Genomic DNA, 15223 nt, shown 5'->3' with positions numbered 1-15223 from the left:
GTATCACTGGTCGGTGTGGACTCGGTGGGCCAAAGGGCCTGTTTCCACACTGTACCTCTAAACTAAACTAGATTAATTTCAGGTATGCAGGAGATACCTTGGTGAACTGAACTGCCTCTAAAGGCAAGTATATGTTTCCTTATACAAAAAGGTCAAAACTGTACACAGTATCTAAGGTGTGGTCTCAACAAACATCCACTCTGGGCACTGTTGTAGCAGATTTCATTTAACCGAGTCATTTAAAATCATGAAGGTCACAGCAAATAAATGTTTGTCATAGAATGATACAGCGTGGTAACAGGCACTTCGGCCCAACTTGCTCACACCAGCCAACATGTCCCGGCTACACTCGTCCCGTCTGCTTTGGCCCATATCCCTCCAAACCTGTCCTATCCATGTACCTGTCTAACTGTTTCTTCAAACGTTGGGATTGTCCCCACCTCAACTACCTTCTCAGGCAACTTGTTCCATACCCCCACCACCCTTGGTGTGAAAATGTTACCCCCCAAATGTTACCCCCCAAATTCCTATTAAAGCTTGCCCCCTTCACCTTAAACCTAAGTCTTCGTCTCACCCACTCTGAGCATCTACCCGATCGATTCCTCTCATGATTTATAAGCTCACCCCTCATCGTCCTGAGGTCTAAGAAATAAGAGTCCCAGCCTACTCAAGTTCAAGTTCAAGTGAGTTTATTGTCATGTGTCCCTGTATAGGACAATGAAATTCTTGCTTTGCTTAAGCACACAGAAAATAGTAGGCATTTACTACAAAACAGATAAATGTGTCCATATACCATGATATAAATATATACACACATGAATAAATAAACTGATAGTGCAAATAACAGAAAGTGGTTGGTAATAATCAGAGTTTTGTCCGAGCCAGGTTTAATAGCCTGATGGCTGAGGGGAAGTAACTATTCCTGAACCTGGTTGTTGCAACCTCTCCCTATAGCTCAGACCCTCTAGTCCTGTAAACATCATCGTAAATCTTCTCTGTACCCTTTCCAGCTTGTGATGGCAGAAGGCTGACATCTGGAGATTTAGTGTAAATGCCCAAAGATCCAGAGAAAATCTCTGCACAAAAAAAGGGTCTCAACCCAAAACAGCACCTATTCTGTTTCTCCAGAGATGCTGGCTGACCTGCTGAGTTACTCAAGATTTTTGTGTCTATCCTTCTTCAGACTGTTGGAGTTGGGGGGGGGGGGGGGGGGGGAGGGGAGGAGGGGGGAGGGGGTAAGAGCCAAGCTGGAGTGGGGAGATGGGGTGGGACACAGCCTGGCAAGTGACTGGTGGATCAGGGTAAGGTGACGAGTTGATAGGCAGATGGGCGGAGATAGTGACCAAGGCTAGAGGTAGAAAGGAGACTGAAGGATGTTAGAAAAGGAAAGAAGAGGAGTGAAATGTAAAGCCAGAGGGAGGTGAGGGACTCAGGGTGGGAGATGTGTCAGAAGGAAGGGAAATGAGCAAGGTGCCAGAGGCGGTGGGAGATAATGGGAGAAATGGGTGCACGTCAAGGTGGGGCAGGGAAACAAAGGGGTGCAGGGGGTGGAGAAATCAGTGTTCAAACCAAGAGGGTAAACTACCTCTTGTTAATAGAATATGAGCACTTGTTCCTCCAGTTGGTGTGTTGCCTTACTCTGAAGAATGGGAGAGGTAGGGAGAATATTACTTCAAATTGGCAAATTCAATGTTAGTGCCATTGGTTTGTCAGTTACTCAAGCAGAATACAATCTCCTGTACCTCCAGTTTGCCCGAGCCCTCACTGAAGGAGTGTTAGGGGTATTACTTGAAATTGGAGAATTCAATGTTCATACCTGGAGAAAAAGGATGGGTGACGTTTCTTCAATCTGACCTTCTGTTTAATTTAGTTTAGAGATACAGCATGGAAACAGGACCTTCGGACCACCGAGCCCATGACGACCAGCGATCACCCAAACAATGTTCATACCACTGGATTGTAAGCTGCCCAAACGAAATAGGGACTATTGGGGTTCCTCCTTTCTACCCAAGGCCTGAAGAAAGGTTCCAACCCGAAACATCACCTAATCTTTTTACCCCAGAGTTTCTGCCTGACCCGCTGAGTTACTCCAGCACTGAGTGTCTCTCAACCCAAGGCCACACCCTGGCAATGGAGGAGGCCCAGGGTATAGAAGGTTTAAGAGGGAACTGCAGATGTCGGATTAAACCACAGATAGATACAAAAAGCTGGAGTAACTCAACGGGACAGGCAGCATCTCTGGAGAGAAGGAATGGGTGACGTTTCGGGTCCAGACCCTTCTTCAGGGGAGAGGGGAAGAGGGGTAGAGGGAAAGAGGGAAAGAGAGGGAGAGAGAAGTGTAAGGTGTGAAAATGAGACATCAAAAGAGATGTGGTTCAAGGAAACTGTAGAATAGATCGTCATTAGTTAGGAGAAGGTGACAACAATGGAAACAAGAGATAAAATGTAATCAGGAGGTTCTCTAAAGGAGACTGCACAGGTGAAATGGGCCGAGTGGCTTCATCCTGTGATCACCACAGACAAGTTTAAGGAGGAAAAACATGGACTTGAGTCCAGCCCGAGGGGATGACAGTTCACTTAACTGCGGCTGACAGTGAATTAGAGCAGAAAGATAATATAAAACTAATAAAAGAGAAAGATTAAAAAGTGGTGGCAGACTCACCCACATCTTGGTCGAAGGGGTTGTTGGCGAAGAAAGGCATGGTTGGCGAGGGGGGGAAGCTGTGAGGTGGAGAGGGAGACGGATCCAGAGGTAGGCCGCAGTTCAGGCCTCGGCCTCGTCGCCGCCCTAAGCCCGCAGCGCTCGCCCTGCCGCCGCCCGCTGCCGCCGCATCCTCGGGCCCGAGGCCTCCTCTTCCTTCCCCGCTCGACTGCAGACGCCTCGCAGCTCCTGAATATTCCAAAGGGACTCGGTGTCGGGTGTTAAATGGCGTCGTAGGAGGGAGAGACGGCGGGTCGTTCACTGTCAGCCAACGCAGGGGGCGGCAGCGAGCGGGTAATTCACACTCAGCCGAGGCAGGGGGCGGCAGCGAGCGGGTAATTCACACTCAGCCGAGGCAGGGGGCGGCAGCGAGCGGGTAATTCGCACTCAGCCGAGGCAGGGGGCGGCAGCGAGCGGGTAATTCGCACTCAGCCGAGGCAGGGGGCAGCACAGGCTGTAATCCGCTATCCGCGATGCGCCAGGCTAGGGAGCGGTAATGGGTGAGGAGCTGGAAGAGCGATTCACCATCCGCGCCGCTAGGGGCAGTAGCGGGCATGTAATTCACTGTTAGCCGGGCCAGGGGACAGCAGAGGCAAGTGTGGGAGGGCTGTAATTCACCAGGCGCCGGTCCAGGGGGCGGTAGTGGGCATGTCTGTGTGTGTGTGTGATTGTGTGTGGGTGTGTGCTGGGGGACTGTAATTCAACAGGCGCCTGTCCAGGGGGCGGTAGTGGGCACGTTTCGTGTGTGTGTGGGCGCGCGCGCGCGTTGAGGGCTGCAATTTACCAGGCGCCGGTCCAGGGGGCGGTAGCGGGCATGTCTGCGTCTGTGTATATGTGTGGGCTGGGGGGCTGTAATTCAACAGGCGCCGGTCCAGGGGGCGGTAGCGGGCGAGGAGTGATTCACCATCCGCGTCGTCAGGGGGCGCTGTGGCGGCGGGGGGGCAGCTCCAGCGCATGCGCGGCAGGTCTCAGTGACGAGCGATCACCATGGCGGCGGGAGCAGCAGCAGCAGCAGCGGCGGCGGCAGCACCGGAGCACAAACGCGGCGCCAGCGATGCAGCCACCCGGCGGAGGAGAGGCCCGGGGCCCATCGCCACCGCCTACATGGTCGTTTACAATGTGGTGATGACCGCCGGGTGAGAATTCAAACCTTTCTTCATCTTCGCGGCGTCCCGCGTAGGGACCGTCGCCAAATTACCCTCGCCCTCTCGAAGCGCACAAAGCGCCAAATCCATGCTGATTAATATTGTAACGGTGCATTACCCTAATATTGTAAACATAGTGTTTCGAGCGCGAATGTAGGCTTTCACGTCGATTTTCTCCTTTACTGTTACCACGTATGGTCCACAAATATAATTTAGAGATAGTCCCTTCAACTGTCTTAAGAGGCTGCTAAATTGGAGGAATCAGTGTATTCCGCAAAAATGTGGTTAAATGTTGCAATAGATGCAATACTACTTTTGTCTTCCACTTGAAACACTGTTGCATTATTAGGGGAAAGAACTGCGTAAAAGATTGCAAATATTCAGTCAGTGTCATGTCATTGTGGTACAGTGGAAAGCTTTTCTGTTGCGTGCTATCCAGTCAGCGGAAAGACAATACATGATGACAATCGAGTAGTCCACAGTGTACAGATACAGGATCGGTACTGTACATGACCTGGGGTGGCACATTGGTGCAGCGGTAGAGTTGCCGCCTTAGGGCGCCAAAGTCCCAGGGTCGATCCTGACTACAGGTGCTGTCTGTACGGAATTTGTACGTTCTCCCCATGACCTGTGTGGGTTTTCCATGGATGCTAAAGTTTCCTCCCACGCTCCAAAGACGTGCAGGTTTGTAGGTTAATTGGCTTCAGTAAAGATTGTAAATATCCCCTAGTGTGTAGGTTAGTGTTGGTGTGCCAGGCTCGCTGGTCAGCATGGACTCGGTGAGACGTGCTGTATCTCTAAATAAACTAAACAAAATGATATGGGAATAAGGTTTAGTGCAAGGTAAAGCCTGATTAAAGATAATCTAAGGTCTCCAGTGAGTTAGATAGTAGCTCAGGACTGCTCTCCGGATGCTTCAGTTGCCTGATAACAGTTGGGAAGAAACTGTCTGAGAAAGAACTGCAGATGCTGGTTTAAATCGAAGGTGGACACAAAATGCTGGAAAAGTAGGATCTCTGGAGAGAAGGAATAGGTGACTTTCGTGTCGAGGCCCTTCTTCAGACTGAAGAAACTGTCACTGAATCTGGAGGTGTGATTTTCCTCTCTTCTATACCTCTTGCCTGATGAGAGAGGGGAGAAGAGGGAGTGACCAGGGTGAGACTGGTCCTTGATAATGCTGATGGCCTTGCTGAGGCAGCATGAAGTATAGATGGAGTCAATGGAAAGGAGGGTGGTTTGTGTAGGAAGGAACTGCAGATGCTAGTTTACACCGAAGATAGACGCAAAATGCTGGAGTAACTCAGCGGGACAGGCAGCATCTCTGAATAGAAGGAATGGGTGATGTTTTGGGTTGAGACCCTTCTTGTGTGACAGTCTTCAATTCTTCAATTCTCAGCAATTTCATGCGGTCTTGAATAAAACTGTTCCCAAACCAAGCTGTGATGCATCCTGATCGCCCTCTCTAAGCGCTAAATCTGATCTCTGATTAATACTGTAATAGTACATTAGCTGAATATAGCTCAGATAGTGTTCCTAATGCAAATGTAGGCTCCACTTTGTTTTCCTCCTTGTTCTTTAATCATAACATGTCAGGCCAACAGACATCATTTATGGATAGTCCCATAAACTAGAGGCTGCTGAATTGGAGGAATCAGTATATGCAGCAAAAATGTGGTTAGATATCGCAATAGATGCAATACCTCTTTTATCTTCCATTTGAACCACTATTACATTATTGGCGGAAAAAACTGCGTAAAATATTTTAAATATTCAGCAGGTCAGCATCATGTGTAGTTAACTTTACATAGTCGATGATTTACACAGTGTTTCCTACACTTTTTTAAATGTTTTAGTTGAATATATCCAGGTGCAATGCTTTTTTTTTGCGTTTTTAGGCTTGTCTACTGAGGGTGTGTATGGATAAATCATTGACAAATCCTCACGGCCAGGCAGTCATGGACTTTATCCCCATTGCACCCATGCTGTGAATCTGAGGCAACTTTGCTTTGTAACTTTACAGTTCTGCTGTTTAAGGCCAGAGACTGCTCTGTTACCACAGCTCTGCTGGCTGCGAAGCTGAGTTTCCCACTCAACTGAGTTGCCAGACTATGATGTGGTGGGAAGCAGAATAAAACTGAGGACACAAGGAACTGCAGGTGCTGGAATCTACACCTCCAGATTCAGGCGCTGTTTCTTCCCAGCTGTTATCGGGCAACCGAACCGTCCTACCAAAACTAGAGAGCAGTCCTGAGCTACTATCTCCCTCATCGGACTTAACTGGTGTTATCTTACACTAAACGTTATTACCTTATCATGTATCTGTACACTGAACGGCTTGATTGTAATCATGTGTTGTCTTTCCGCTGACTATATAGCACGCAACAAAAGCTTTTCACCATAGCTCGGTGCAGGAGACAATAAGCTGAATTAGAGCAAGAGACAAAGTGCTGGAGGAACTCAGCGGGTCAGGCAGCACCAGTGGAGGGAGTGGATGGTGGCGTTTTGAGTCGGAACTGAGATTTAGATAATAGACAGCGAAGAGAAGTTGCTTATCGCCGGGTATAAAGTATCGGAGAACTGTATGATTGCTTGTCCTTGGATTGACATATCTTCAGAAAGAACGCATGAAATCAGCAGCATTGTTACAATTTATTCCTAGGGGAAGGAGGAACAGAAAATGTTCAGATTCTTGCTATTTATAGTTCTTCCTGCTGCAGCCCCTGCAACAGACTACACTTGTACAATTATATGGTGTTCGAAATGTGGGAGGACGACCTAAAAGCAGCTCCAAAAGCACTCATCGCTAAGAGAGTCAAGAAAGACACAATTAAAAACGTAGTGTTACAGGGAGTGAGAAGGAAAAGATGCCAAGAGACTATATTTGCATTAGTGATATTCACAACAATACTGCCAAAGTGCGCTATAAATGCTAGACACAGATTGCTGGAGTAACTCAGCGGGACTGGCAGCATCTCTGGAGAGAAGGAATGGGTGACGTTTATGGTCGAGACCCATCTCTGTGTCAATCTTCAATGTAAACCAGCTTCTGCAGTTCTCTCATACACATGCTTTATAAATGAGACAGGGATTTGGGAATGTAGCAAACTCCCAGAAAATAATGCAGGACTATTGGGGGGGGGGGCACAGTAACACAGCTGGTAGCGTTGTTGCCTCGCAGCGCTAGAGATCCGGGTTCGATCCTGACTTCAGGTGCTGTCTGTGGAGTTTGCACGTTCTTCCTGTGTCTGTGAGGATTTTCTCTGGGTGCTCCAGTTTCTTCACACATTCCAAAGACGTGCTGGTTTTTCTGTAAATTGCCCCCTTTCCATCTCTAGACTTTGTCGCTTACGCCACCCTTCTGCCAATTAACTCTCTCCACCTATCACTTGCCAGACCTTGTTCCCCCCCCACCTCTCCTTTCCCCCACCCAAAAGAAATGTCTGCCCATGCTCACCACAGATGCTGCCTGACCCGCTGAATTACTCCAGCACTTTGTGTTAGGCACAAAATGCTGGAGTAACTCAGCGGGGCATGCAGCATCTCTGGATAGAATGAATGGGTGACGTTTTGGGTCGAGATCCTTCTTCAGACCTAAAGCGTCACCAATTCCTTCCCTACCGCTGACCTCAGCATTTTGTGTCTCTTTTTGATATAAACCAGCAGTCTCTTCCTACACACTTTGTGTTTAGCTCAGGATTTCAGCATCTGCGGTGTCTTGTCTCTGCCAATGATGCCTATTGCTTGAACTGAAACATGGCCAATCCTGTGGACAATGCTACATTCCCATGTCGTTTCCTGTATTTTAACAAGTCAATACAACCTCATCATTTTTTTATCATGTGACTAATGATAATGCACGATCATATCTGTCTCCACCGCTAACCGTGGCAGCATCTACCAGGCATCCAACTCTCTCTGCAGATGCTGGAACCAGTCTGACGAAGGGTCCTGACCCGAAACATCGCCTGTCCATTCCCTCCACGTATGCTGTCCTGAGTTGCTCAAGCTCTTTGTGTTTTGCTTCTATACTTTTAGGAAACTGTGCTTCTGTCCGAGAAATTAATCAGATCTTCAATCATTATGCCTTTAATGAGACAGGAAAAATATCTCTGCTGTCCGAGAGAAGAGAAATTTCACTTTATTAAACAGGGCACGGAATTCCAACCCAATTAGGCTTTGCATTTATTCCCAGTATCACTGACCTGATCTACTTTATCTCCGTGAATCTCTACTGCGGAATGTGCCAAGAGTTAGGTAGCTCTCGTCCCCGTACCTCTTGCCTCTCTAATGCAATGCCGAATGTCAGAGGAAATTAAATTTAAAAAACCATAGGGAGACATTTTGTGCTGTTTCCTCCTCATCGGGAACTGGCAACCATTTGCCTGTCTATAACCTTCATAAGTTATGTAGGGGTGGGAGATTGAAACCTTCATGTGGTCCGCCCTGTTTCGACGAATGCAATCAATCAAATAAGATCAAATAGAACAAGTTGTCCTACAACTTTAGGCTGTGCACGCCATACGCAAGAAGAAGATAAGTTATGTACAGAATTAGGCCATTCGGCCCATCAAGACTACTCCACCATTCAATCATGGCTGATCTATCTTTCCCTCTCAACCCCATTTTCCTGCCTTCTCCCCAACAACCGTTCTAATCGAGAATCTGTCAATCTCCACCTTAAAAATATCGATTGACTTGGCCTCCATATTGGCATGGATATCATTCCACAATGTTTTTCACTGTATCTTGGTACATGTAACAATAATAAACCAATGCCAGCTTGGTCAAACGTTAGAGATGTAATTTCTTGGCCACTCTCGGGTGTGCCAATTTTTACTAAAGGCTAAAACAAAACACCATACTGATTAAAATGAATCAAATTGCTAAAATTACAGAATGCAAACCCAGTTTAAAGTACTCAAAAGGGAACTGCAGATGCTGGAATATACGCCCGAAACGTCGCCTATTTCCTTCGCTCCATAGATGCTGCTGCACCCGCTGAGTACCTCCAGCAATTTTGTGTACCTTCCAGTTTAAAGTACTTGTCTTTTTTAAAGATGCAGGGTGGAAAGAGGCCCTTCACCCCCCAGGGTTCGTGCCAACCAGCGACCACCCCGTGCACTAGCTGGTCGGCACACACTGGGGACAAATAACATATGAACCTGTATGTCTTTGCAGTGTGGGAGGAAACCAGAGCACCCGGGGAAAACCCACATAGTTTAGTTTAGAGATACAGCGCGGAAACAGGCCTTTCGGCCCACCGGGTCCGCGCCAATCATCGATCCCCGCATATTAGCACTATCACACATATATGCGAGCGCACGCACGCGCGCACACACACAAAAATGTTTACATTTACCAAGTCAATTAACCTACACACCTGTACGATTTTGGAGCGTGGGAGGAAACCGAAGATCTTGGAGAAAACCCACGCAGGTCACTGGGAGAACATGCAAACTCAGCACAGACAGCACCCGCAGTCAGGATCGAACCCGGATCTCTGGCGCTGTAAGGCAGCAAGTCTACTGCTGCGCCACCGTGCTTGTCCTTCTAACATCCCACAATCCACAAAATATCGATCAATGGTAATGACTATTCCATTGGCAGAGCAGCCCCTAAACTCTGGATATCAACTCCCCTAATTTCCACGGACTCTCTCCACTCTACACCATTCCATAAAAACTGCCTGAGCATCGTGTGATCCCTCCCTGTGTGACTCAGTGTACCATTTTGCCTGCTAATCTATACTTGGCCTTTTATTGCTTTAAAGATGTTGCGCAAAATTTGGGGTTGAGAGCAGAAAGCGGAACTTTATCTGTGTCACTTTGGCTCTCTGTTTAATAAAACTCCGCAGTTTTGGGGACAGAGCCTTCTCCAGGGCAGCTCCCAGGCTCTGGAACTCCCTCCCCCAACTGATCCGCAATTCTGTGTCCCTCACCATCTTCCAGTCCCGCCTCAAGGCCCATCTCTTCACCTCTGCCTATCCTTAGCCCCACGTCCCCCTCCCTTTTCATCTGTGCATTAATTGCCTCATATTGTGTTTTGTATTGAATTCTGTCTTTACTTTGTGTACTAGTCATGTCGCTACTATTTATTTCATTCCCCTTACATGTTTTTCCACTACCTGCTAAATTTTTGTAAGGTGTCCTTGAGACTCTTGAAAGGCGCCCATAAATAAAATTTATTATTATTATTATTATTAATACTAACACTTTCCTGTTTGTTTCTGTTTGTCATGTGGAAGCTCAGTCCGTAATCTACAATTGTAGACCTTTGTCTATTTACCCACCGTACCTCGTTTAGTTTAGAGATGCAGCGTGGAAACAGGTCCTTCGGCCCACTGAGTCTGCATCGACCAGCGAATACACATACACCAGTTCTATCCTACACACTTGGGACAATTTACAGAAGCCAATTTACCTCCAAACCTACACTGTGGGAGTGTGGGAGGAAGCTGGAGCACCCGGAGAAAACCCACGCGGTCACAGGGAGAAAGTGCCATCTCCATACAGACAGCACCCGTAGCCAGGATCGAACCTGGGTCTCTGGCGCTGTGAAGCAGCAACTCTACCGCTGTACCACCGTGCCGCACAAGTAATTATACAAAGTAAGAATACTCTTCCCCAGTATCAGGGTGTAACATCCATCTCGACTATGAAGATGCGCTTTATAGTCACTGCAAACCGAGGTGGTGAACCTCTGACTGAAAGACATTTGCCTGTCTAAAGCTCTACTGCACGTTTGCTAGTTCATGAATATCCGGTTCACCTGTAATGATTGACCTATATTACCTCCCACCCAGTCTACTATAGTTCACAAGCCTCCTTAAAACTCTGACCACCCTTTGCCACCAGTCCTTATCTTACACCTCCTCTAACTGCCTCTGTACTAGTGCCATTTTGACCCTTTAAAAAAAAAAAGGACACAGTGCTGGAGTAACTCGGCTGGTCAGGCAGCATCTCTGGAGAACATGGATAGGTGACGTTTCACAGAGTGCTGGAGTAACTCAGCGGGTCAGGCAGTATCTCTGGAGGACATGGATAGGTGACGTTTCACAGAGTACTGGAGTAACTCAGCAGGTCAAGCAGCATCTCTGGAGGACATGGATAGGTGACATCTCACAGAGTACTGGAGTAACTCAGCAGGTCAAGCAGCAGCAGCATCTCTGGAGGACATGGATAGGTGACGTTTTGGGTCGGGGTCGTTCTATCAGAAGAAGCGTTATGAGCCGAAACGTCACCTATCCATATTCTCCAATCAAGTCAAGAGTGTTTTATTGTCATATGTCCCAGATAGGACAATCAAATTCTTGCTTGCTGCAGCACAACAGAACATGTAAACATAGTACATAACGGGAGAAAAATAAGTTCAGTGTGTATATATACACATGCACACATATTCAATAAATAAACAAATATAGTGTAATAATAATGAAAGTCTGTTGTAGTTCAGAGCTAATTTGAGGTTGTAGTGTTTAATAGCCTGATGGCTGAAGGGAAGAAGCTTCCCTGAACCTGGATGTTACAGTTTTCAGGCTCCTGTACCTTCTTCCCGATGTCAATGGTGAAATGAGTGTGTGGCCAGGATGGTGTGGGTCTTTCATGATGTTGGCTGCCTTTTTGAGGCAGCGACTTCGATAGATCCCTTCGATGGTGGGGAGGTCAGAGCCGGAGGGTCCCGACCCGAAACATCACATGCATTTTTTCCAGAGATGCTGCCTGACCCGCTGAGTAACTCCAGCACTTTGTATCCTTTTGTGTAAATCAGCACCTGCAGTTCCTTGTTTCTACATTTTGTCTAATAACATGGGTTGCGTGTAGAAAACAAGTTCTTAGTTGTGATACGACTGGATGTAAACTGTTAGCACTCCATGGAAAGAAGCAATGATTAGTCTAGATTAGTCTATGTTGTCTGACCTGCTGAGTTCCTTCAGAGTGTTTTGAAGTTCCATGCATCTACACTTAGTTAGTTAATTATTATCACGGGTACAGTGAAAAGCTTTTGTTTGCGTGCTATCCAGTCGAAGAAAAGACTACATGAAAATAATCAAGCCGTGAACGGATAACGATAAAGAGTACAGCGTTGGCTGCAAGGCAAAGTCCCATTGATGATAGTTTGAAGGTCTCCAATGAGGTAGATTGGAGGTCAGGGCCGTTCTCTATTGTTGATAGGATAGTTCAGTTGCCCGGTAACATCCGGGAGGAATTTTACCCTGAATCTGGAGGCTTGCATTTTCAAACTTCTGTACCTCTTGCGTGATGGGAGAGAGACTGGTCCTTGATTATGCAGGTGGCCTTGCCGAGGCAGCGTGAAGTGTAGATGGAGTCAATGATAGGAACACAAAATGCTGGAGTAACTCAGCAGGACAGACAGCATCTCTGGAGAGAAGGAATGCGTGACGTTTTGGGTCAAGACCCTTCTTCAGACTGATGTCGGGGGAGTGGGTGGGACAGAGATAGAATGTAGTCGGAGACAGTAAGACTGGTGGGAGAACTGGGAAGGGGGAGGGGGGGATGGAGAGAGGGAAAGCAATGGTTATTTGAAGTTAGAGAAGTCAATGTTTATACTGCTGGGGTGTAAGCTGTCCAAGCGAAATATGAGGTGCTGTTCTTCCAATTTGCACTGGGCCTCATTCCGACAATGGGGGAGGCCCAGGACAGAAAGTCAATGATAGGGATGTTGGTGTGTGTGATGGTCTAGGCTGCGTCCACAACTCTGCAATTTCTTGCTGATCACAACGCCAATTTAAACTGGATACCCGTCTCAACTTCCATATGTGATCAATATCCCTCAATCCCACGCTGTATGACTATCTATACAACATTGAAGTCCAATAAAGTCTGATTAACGATTGTTCGAAGGTCTCCAATGAGGTAGTTGGGGGGTCAGGACCGCACGCTAGCTGATGAGAGGACCGTTCATTTGCCTGATAACAGCTGGGCCTGGGTTAACTGAAAAGCCACAAGTGGTGTTGTGCAGTTGGAGCCATTGAAATTTGCGAAGAAGAGGGCTCGTTGAAAGCCCGTGGTCCCATTTATGAATTGCTTCCCCTGTTGTTTCAGGTGGATGGTCATCGCAGTCGGTCTGATTCGAGCTGGCTTGGCCAGGGGCACCTACCACGGTCTCTACTATTCCATTGAGAAGCCGCTGAAGTTCTTCCAGACAGGGGCACTGCTGGAGGTGGGTGATTGCAGACATTCTCACACTAAACTTCCCGTCCTGGGCCTCCTCCATTGCCAGAGTGAGGCCACAAGCAAACTGGTGGATCATCACCTCATATTTCGTTTAGGTTGTTTACCACCCAGCGGTATGAACGTTGAATTCTCTAATTTTAGGTAAAGAGGCTGTCCCACTGTACGAGCTAATTCAAGAGTTCTCCCGAGTTCCCCCTGATTCGAACTCGGAGAATTACAGTAATAGCCACTCGTAGGTACTCGAGGCTCTCGTGGACATTTTTCAACATGTTGAAAAATCTTCACGAGCTTACCGCGTTTCCCGAGTACCTGCCGTTAGCGTTACGAGCCGCTAAGAGACGTCCCCGAGCTCCGACGTACCCGCTACATACATTCTACGTGCTTACCACGAGTTTGATTTTTTTTAATACTCGGGAGAGCTCTTGAATTAGCTCGTACAGTGGGACAGCCCCTTAACTTACACATGCACTCTCCTCCCCCTCTCCCCTCGTTTTACCCTCCCCTTTCCCCCGCCCCCCAACCACCCGCTCCTCCACTAAAAATCGATTAACCAATGTCACTATCCATTTTCTCCAGAGATACTGCCTGACCTTGCTAAGTTACTCCAGCATTCTGTGTCAAAGCTCCCAGTTATCAGCCTGTCTTATCTTTGGCATCGCCTTCTGTATCCCACAAACCTTATCATGACATTTGGTTCACTTGGCTCCTGGTGAGGCAAGAGATTGCAACTCTAAGTTGTGGTCACACCACAGATGATGATGTATGATGTACAGGGTGGCACCGCTGGTAGACCGCTAACTCGCAATGCCAGAGACCCGGGTTTGATCCTAATTTCTGGTGCTGTCTGTCCGGAGTTTGCACGTTCTCCCTGTTTCTTCTGCGTGTTCCGATTTCATCTCTCATCCCAAAGATGAGCAGGTTTGTAGGATAATTGACCCGAGTAATTGCTCAGGACCTTTTACCGACGTAATAGGGACAAAAAGTGGGATAACGTAGAACTAGTGTGAATGGGATGGATGGTCGGCGTGGACTCGGTGTGCGTGAGGGCCTGTTTCCATGCTGTACCTTTCAATCAATTCAATCAATAATTTGCCACATTAAGCCCTTTACAAAAATTGGGGCTGGTTACGCAGCGAGGCAGCAGCTCTACCAGCTGTGCCACTATGCCGACCTCAAGTAGCTTATAATAAAAAAGTGAAAAGTTCTTCTACATAACAGCCTGGATCTTCTGCCAATGATTTTCATAAAGATTATGGCAGAACTGTGCCGCCATGGGTGTATTGATGGTGCTTTGGGTGAATGGGCTGTTTCTTCATGGGATTAACTTAATCAGTGGGACTTCTCCGTGGATTGTCACCATGACGTGGTGGAGAAACTTGTGTGGTCCTGAGATCCTGAGAGTGATGCCGTCTGGAGCTATGCTCCTGGTAGGGCCACCCATAGCGGTAAGGTCGAGGGGGGTGGTCTCTGACAAAGAGCAATCCAACCAAGACCTCAACGGTGGAACAGGTGGAGGACGATGGCTGACCTTAGTGGAGCGTCACAACGGCTGGGAAGGCGGATGAAGGCTGCAGCAGAAAAGGGTCTCCGGTCGTCTTGGACTCCATGCCACTGGATCAGACCCAGATCTGTCAAGGACCCCACGTGGGATGGCTGTCTGTGCACCAGTCTCCCCACGTTAAACAAAGTCATGCACAGGCGTCCTCCATATAGGGAATAGCTCCCTGGAGACACCCGTGGTCAGCCACGACCGAAGGGGGCCTAATAAGGGACTAATGTGGATTCCTTTGGGTGAAGGGAGTCGTGGCCTTGTAAAGTTGCTACAGTTACAGGCTGTGGGAGGCAGTGGTGTACCAGCTCTGTTGTCAGCAGTCAAAAAGCACATGTGTATTTTAAGCCAAACTTAATCTGAATTCCATTTATTGGAATGTGCTGATAAGGTGAGGAATGTCCCCTTGAACCAGTTTAATAGTTGATTGTAAAGAACACTACGTTTTAACAGGGTCATGGCAAGTGAAGTACTTGCTATGGAGAACATAGGAAAATATTCAGGGGATGAGATGGAATCAGATGAAGGCACAAGGAACTACAAATACTGGTTTGCAAAAAAAAAGACACAAAGTGCTGGAGTAACTTAGCGGGTCAGGCAGCATCTCTAGAAAATATGGCTCGGTGACGTTTCA

At 47.6% G+C, this 15223-nt stretch overlaps 2 protein-coding genes across 3 annotated transcripts in view; one reads left to right on the top strand and one right to left on the bottom strand.

The window, feature by feature from the left end:
• The window catches only part of LOC116975579 (signal transducing adapter molecule 2-like), a 56007-nt gene extending 53011 nt beyond the window's left edge, over positions 1 to 2996 (bottom strand). The window contains exon 1 of the mRNA XM_033024877.1: positions 2663 to 2996. Within this exon, the coding sequence (XP_032880768.1) occupies positions 2663 to 2702 (40 nt within the window). The 5' untranslated portion in view covers positions 2703 to 2996. The remainder of the gene's footprint in view (positions 1 to 2662) is intronic.
• A 660-nt stretch (positions 2997 to 3656) lies between these two features.
• The window catches only part of hacd2 (3-hydroxyacyl-CoA dehydratase 2), a 46139-nt gene continuing 34572 nt past the window's right edge, over positions 3657 to 15223 (top strand). For both annotated transcript variants that reach the window (XR_004412664.1, XM_033024876.1), the window contains exons 1-2: positions 3657 to 3837; positions 12909 to 13026. Coding sequence is in view for 1 of the 2 variants with exons in the window: in XM_033024876.1 (XP_032880767.1) it covers positions 3689 to 3837; positions 12909 to 13026 (267 nt within the window). In the remaining variant the exon portion in view is untranslated. The remainder of the gene's footprint in view (positions 3838 to 12908; positions 13027 to 15223) is intronic.

The sequence above is a fragment of the Amblyraja radiata genome, chromosome 7, assembly GCF_010909765.2.
Source record: "Amblyraja radiata isolate CabotCenter1 chromosome 7, sAmbRad1.1.pri, whole genome shotgun sequence".
In the NCBI taxonomy this organism is placed as follows: domain Eukaryota; kingdom Metazoa; phylum Chordata; class Chondrichthyes; order Rajiformes; family Rajidae; genus Amblyraja; species Amblyraja radiata.
Note: the sequence above shows the minus strand (reverse complement) of the source record. Positions and strands in the feature narration are given on the sequence as shown.